At 44.1% G+C, this 4,994-nt stretch overlaps 1 protein-coding gene across 2 annotated transcripts; it reads left to right on the top strand.

Annotated features, from left to right (window-relative positions):
- On the top strand, positions 1 to 4,318 carry LOC110171134 (ataxin-1-like). 2 transcript variants are annotated; one of them, XM_020936824.2, is made up of 4 exons: positions 1 to 91; positions 1,020 to 1,623; positions 1,809 to 2,153; positions 4,001 to 4,318. In XM_020936824.2, the coding sequence occupies exons 2-4, from the start codon at positions 1,090 to 1,092 to the stop codon at positions 4,313 to 4,315; spliced, it is 1,194 nt and encodes a 397-aa protein (XP_020792483.1). In that variant the 5' UTR covers positions 1 to 91; positions 1,020 to 1,089; the 3' UTR covers positions 4,316 to 4,318. The 2 variants fall into 2 exon arrangements, with proteins under 2 accessions (XP_020792483.1, XP_055016515.1); XM_055160540.1 differs by lacking the exon at positions 1 to 91 and adding an exon at positions 395 to 439.
- The last annotated feature ends 676 nt before the right edge of the window (positions 4,319 to 4,994 follow it).

Below are 4,994 nucleotides of genomic sequence, written 5' to 3'. Positions count from 1 at the left end.
GGAGCAGCTGTCTACAGGAACATGTCTGAAGATGTCTGAGTAGAAGAGACAAGAATGAATGGAGCAACCTGAATGTCTGCCAAAGTACTAGGTGAGAAATTACAAATGCTCTTGTTTTTCCAAGTAATTTAGTTTGCTCATGTAATAACACCACCATAGATAACACTAGACAAACTAGACGAGAATCATATGCAAAAGTCCTTCACATGCAGTATACATTTAGTTTGCATAACATGAGCATGTAGTTAACAGATGACCTCATAAGGTGACAAGCCAGACATATCTGATCATACTGACTAATGACAGAGACGGGTAACATTTGAATGAATTTCCATGGGTGTTATTATTAATAGAAAAGATGAAGTATTACCTTGAGAGTAAGCTCAGGAAGCTAGGCTCAGAATGGTGAGGTATATGGCAGCAAGAATCATCTCTCCAGGTAAGATGTGTATTTTAAGTAACTACTTTAGTCATTACATCACTTTATTATGTCTGCTGCATCTGATGAGTGTAAAATCTGGTAGCTATAAGAGTCGCTTATATTTAGCCCACTTTAGCATGATGAGTCTTGTGTAAGTCTCATGAGGAGGTCAGCAGAAAGGTGTCGCATCACTTATGTCCATCACTTATGTTCATCACTTATGTTCCAGAGGCCAGAATAACGGAATACATATGTAACCTATATAACTCTACACCCACACTTGTCATTTAGTTTTCCATATTCTTGCTTTGCTTCTCACATCATCAGTTGTACTGAGCTGTACTTTGTTACCATAGCAACACTTTATCTTAGCCCCATCAACATCATTGAAGGCCTTAATTTGTTGCATGTAGTGGAGCAAATGGTTCTACTGGCTACAACAGCCACATTATATGACTCTAACTGTGCACTCATGGCATGAGTGCACAGCTGGCTTGTGTAGGTGTATGGTCTCAGATGAAAGCAGTGCAACAATGTTGTGTTGCTTTTTGGGTTAGTGACCTGTAACATTCCGTAAAGCCTATCTTCTCATTTTCAGGGGAATTCAAACTTCAGCATTGCTGAAATCCTAAATGAGAGCAAACTGAGTCCAGTTGAGCGTCAGCGATATGAGCTTCTCTTTATACCCTCCTCTGTTGTCTGATAGAGACAGCCTTCCTCTGAAGAAGAGAGACCAGAGACCAGACTCACCTCCCCACAGTCCACAATGTGACAGTGCCATCTTTAAAGCCCCCTATCCATATAAAAGACACAGCAGCCCCTTCCAACCTGTCCCAAGACGGGTGCGGCCATTGCGCCATTCATGGACACACCACTCCGGCAGGATCAAACCACACGGCCGGTCAGCATTCACAGACTATCAACACTGGACAGAGCTGAACAATGTGCATTCTCTACAGTCATGGAGTCCATTTCACTTTGATAGGCTGCACTCTCACCTGTCTGGACCCTCCAAATATGTACAGCCCACACCTGTGTCTCTGCAGAATGCTCCACACTGGGAAAGGAAACTACAACACACAGACAAGGAGATTAATGGAAGGAATAATGGCCTGAACATGGGCAGAAGAGACATCACATCTAACTTATCTACACTGGAAAACATAAAACAAACATCATGGAGTTCAAGTGCACCTAAATATGTAAGTACAGTAAAAACAGCACTTAAAAAAAGAAACATTAACTTGTGTATTAAAGACTTGTTTTTGAGTGCAAGCAAATACAGCACTAGCCTTCACTTTTCACTTGTATTTTTTTACATACTGTATAAGCTTATCAGATTGTGTGTGTATGTGTGTAAGTTGACTATTTGCTTCTATGTCCTCAGTTTTACAAGCCAACAAAGCCACCTCCATACCCCATTCTCAAAGTTCCCTGTAGTGAAAACTTGACAGTGAGAAGTGTCCCTCCACAGCTCCCCGGTCAGGCCCCGTCCTGTGCTCTCAGCCCTCTGCCTTGGCTGCTGCCACATTTTGAAGCAGGCTCTTTGGTGGAGCTACAGGACGGACGTCTGCAGCGGGTGGAGAGTTTGCAGACAGAGGACTTCCTGCTGGGTGCTATGGCCTGTCCCGACCTACGCCTTAGCTGTTGCACCGTGCAGAGAATTTGCCCCTCAGAGCAGACTCCCTCAGTGTGCCGCCTGCTCCTCCTCCTGCACCAGCCGCTCTCTCAGGTGAGTAAACTGCACATCCTCATCCCTGTAATAATTGTTAAAAAAAAAACTATTTGTCTAAGTCTAAACTAAACTGAAGAGATACTCATAGGCCTGTATTACTATTAGGACATAGCATTCATTAAAGTCCCCTTCCTTGAACCTCCACCTTAACGTGGTGCATGGATTTGTGTGCCCGAATGACGCCGGGAGCTATGTTGTCGGGAGCTTCATGCTCCTGGTAGTGTCACCCAAGGCAAACAGATCCTGTGGGATGGGTCAGACTAAGAGCAGTTCAGAAGCCCCTATGATGAGCACCACACAAAGGCCAGTCATGTCGCCCAGTTAGCAGTACATGGGCTTCGTGGTGCTCTGGGAGTATGGGGTTTAGGACCCTTTGCTAAGAGCTGTCCGGCCCTGGTATGACCGGAGCAGGAGCTGTGTTTGCATTGCCCTCAGTAAGTCAGACCTGTTTTCAGTGCATGTTGGACTCTACCAGGGCTGCCCTTTGTCACCGGTTTTGTTCATTGTATTTATGGACAGAATTTCTGGTGGCTTGCCCTTTCAAGGTGGGCCATGAGTCCCTGCCTCAAGTGTAGGAATTCAAGTATCTCAGGATCTTGTTCACGAGTGAGGGGAAGATGGAGCATGAGATTGACAGGCAGATCTGTGCAGTGGCTGCAGTGATGCGGTTGCTGTATTGGACCGTTGTGGTGAAGAGGGGGCTGAGCCGAAAGGTAAATCTCTCAATTTACTGGTCGATCCATGTTCCTACCCTCACTTATGGTCATGAGCTTTTGGGTAATGACCAAAAGAACAATAGTGCGGATACAAGCGTATCTAGAACGAATCGTTTTAAAAGGAGCTTCGTTCCGGCTGCTATCGTACTTATGAATAAATTGTAATCTATTTATCTAAGATTGTGTGTTTTTAACATATTTAAGATTTATTTATTGTGATTTTAGACAAGCGTGATGGATGATTTTAATTGGTTGTTTATGGAACAAACCATTCTGCACTGGAGCACTGTAACACATTATTGTTACACTTTATTGTGATTTTATGTGTGTTTTGTGGATGAATGAAATGTGAAATGTGGAACCTGTCTCTTAAATCTGCAAAGCAAATTTACCTACGGGTACGAATAAAGCAACCTAACCTAAGGCTCTGGGGAAGACCCAGGACACGCTGGAGGGACTATGTCTCGCGGCTGGCCTGGGAACGCCTTAGGGTCCCCCCAGAGAAGCAGTCCAGGTTGAAGGAAGTCTGGGAGTCCCTGCTTAGACTGCTGCCCCCATGACACGGCTCCGGATAAGCGGAAGAAAATGGATGGATGGACCAGTGGTTTCAGTGAACAACAATAAGCCTAGTTAAAAAGTTAAAATACATTTTTACATTTTTGTGACCATACCAGCTTGTCAAAGCCTCATCCCGTCAGATCTTAGAAGCTAAGAAGGGCCGGGCCTGGTTAGTATTTGGATGGGAGACTACTGGGAAAATCAACCAAAACTGTTGTTGTGTTCTTAGGCAAGACACTTCACCCACATTGGCTTGTATGAAAGTGGTGTGTGCATGAGTGATGGTGGTGGTTGGAGGGCCCGATGTTGTTGATTCTGCCAGTCAGCACCAGCGCAGCTGTGGCTACAATAGTAGCTTACCATCACTGGGTCTGGAGTGAATGAATAATGCTGAATAATGCTCTGTAAAGCATTTTTGTGACAGATGTCGGTGAAAAGTGCTATATAAAATAAAGTAATTTTTTAGATTACATTTCAATAATTTGCTACAATTCAGCAAAGGATCCTATAAAGGATTATTTCAAAGTTCATTTGCACATTAAGTATAAGATCATTTGTACTCCCCTGCAGGAGTTGGTGGATGTACACTTGGAGTACCCTTTCTTTGTGCGGGGCCAGGGCTGGTCTTCATGTAGCCCCCAGAGGACAGCCCGTCTCTGTGGCCTGCAGTGTCGGCAGCTCTGTGTGGGGGATGTCTGCCTGGCCCTCACCCCCCTCTCAACTCCATGCCCCCCAGACTCAGCCTCCCAGGAGCCAGAGACCCCACCCGACTGGACAGACAGGTGTGAAAAAAGATTGCTTCCCCCAGGCCTCCAGGCACCACCCTCTGGGGAGAGCAGAAGACCTGAGGAGGGGCGCAAAAGGCACTCTTCAGCCCCCAACTGATCACCGGGCCCCAAAGACATCTGACAAATGTTTGTCAAATGAAAAACTTGCCATACAGTGTTTCCAAATGTCAGTGTGCAGCACATGCACATGTAGAAATCTTAGCACTTTATATCCATGCAATTGAAAGGTTGAACACAATCCATATAATATTGCTGAAGGAATGAAAATCAAGAAAGGTTGTGCCCCTATCGGCACAATCACTCGTACAATTTCTACACCAAATGGAATATACTGGAACTTAGTTTACCGGCTTATGATTAATAATATTTTTTGTAATCTAAAATCTACCTGTTTTCCTTTTTTTTTGCCAAGCTTGGTTTGTTGACAAACAAATCTACCTCCTCTTTTTTTTCCACGAACGGGGTGTACAAAAGGGGCAAATGTATTTGGAGGTGAAAATTATCCTGCTTGCAATCAGACTTTGATTTTGAAGCACTAACTGATGTCTATTCTAAGAGATACCAGAGTGAATGGCCTTGTAAACATCTATTGATTGAGAGAGCTTTACTTTGTATGCATTAATGCCTGAACCTCTTGTGCTGATCATCCCAGACTTAGAGATAATAAAGCAATCCCCTCAGGTTATGAAGCTTTTTCCATTATTCTCGTGTTCAAGCCCGCCAAACACACTTATCTTCAATCACACAATTTTAAAAAACTTTAATGAAGTGGCAAA

Source organism: Boleophthalmus pectinirostris, unplaced genomic scaffold, assembly GCF_026225935.1.
Source record: "Boleophthalmus pectinirostris isolate CB_2022bp ecotype Guang Dong unplaced genomic scaffold, ASM2622593v1 HiC_scaffold_3, whole genome shotgun sequence".
NCBI classification, from domain to species: domain Eukaryota; kingdom Metazoa; phylum Chordata; class Actinopteri; order Gobiiformes; family Gobiidae; genus Boleophthalmus; species Boleophthalmus pectinirostris.
Note: the sequence above shows the minus strand (reverse complement) of the source record. Positions and strands in the feature narration are given on the sequence as shown.

Bases quoted from the DNA above. Each gene is read 5' to 3' on its own strand.
- LOC110171134 (XM_020936824.2), top strand. From the start codon at position 1,090: ATGAGCTTCTCTTTATACCCTCCTCTGTTGTCTGATAGAGACAGCCTT. The intron at 1,624-1,808 runs GTAAGTACAGTA...CTATGTCCTCAG, and splicing joins GTTCAAGTGCACCTAAATAT to TTTTACAAGCCAACAAAGCC. The intron at 2,154-4,000 runs GTGAGTAAACTG...ACTCCCCTGCAG, and splicing joins TGCACCAGCCGCTCTCTCAG to GAGTTGGTGGATGTACACTT.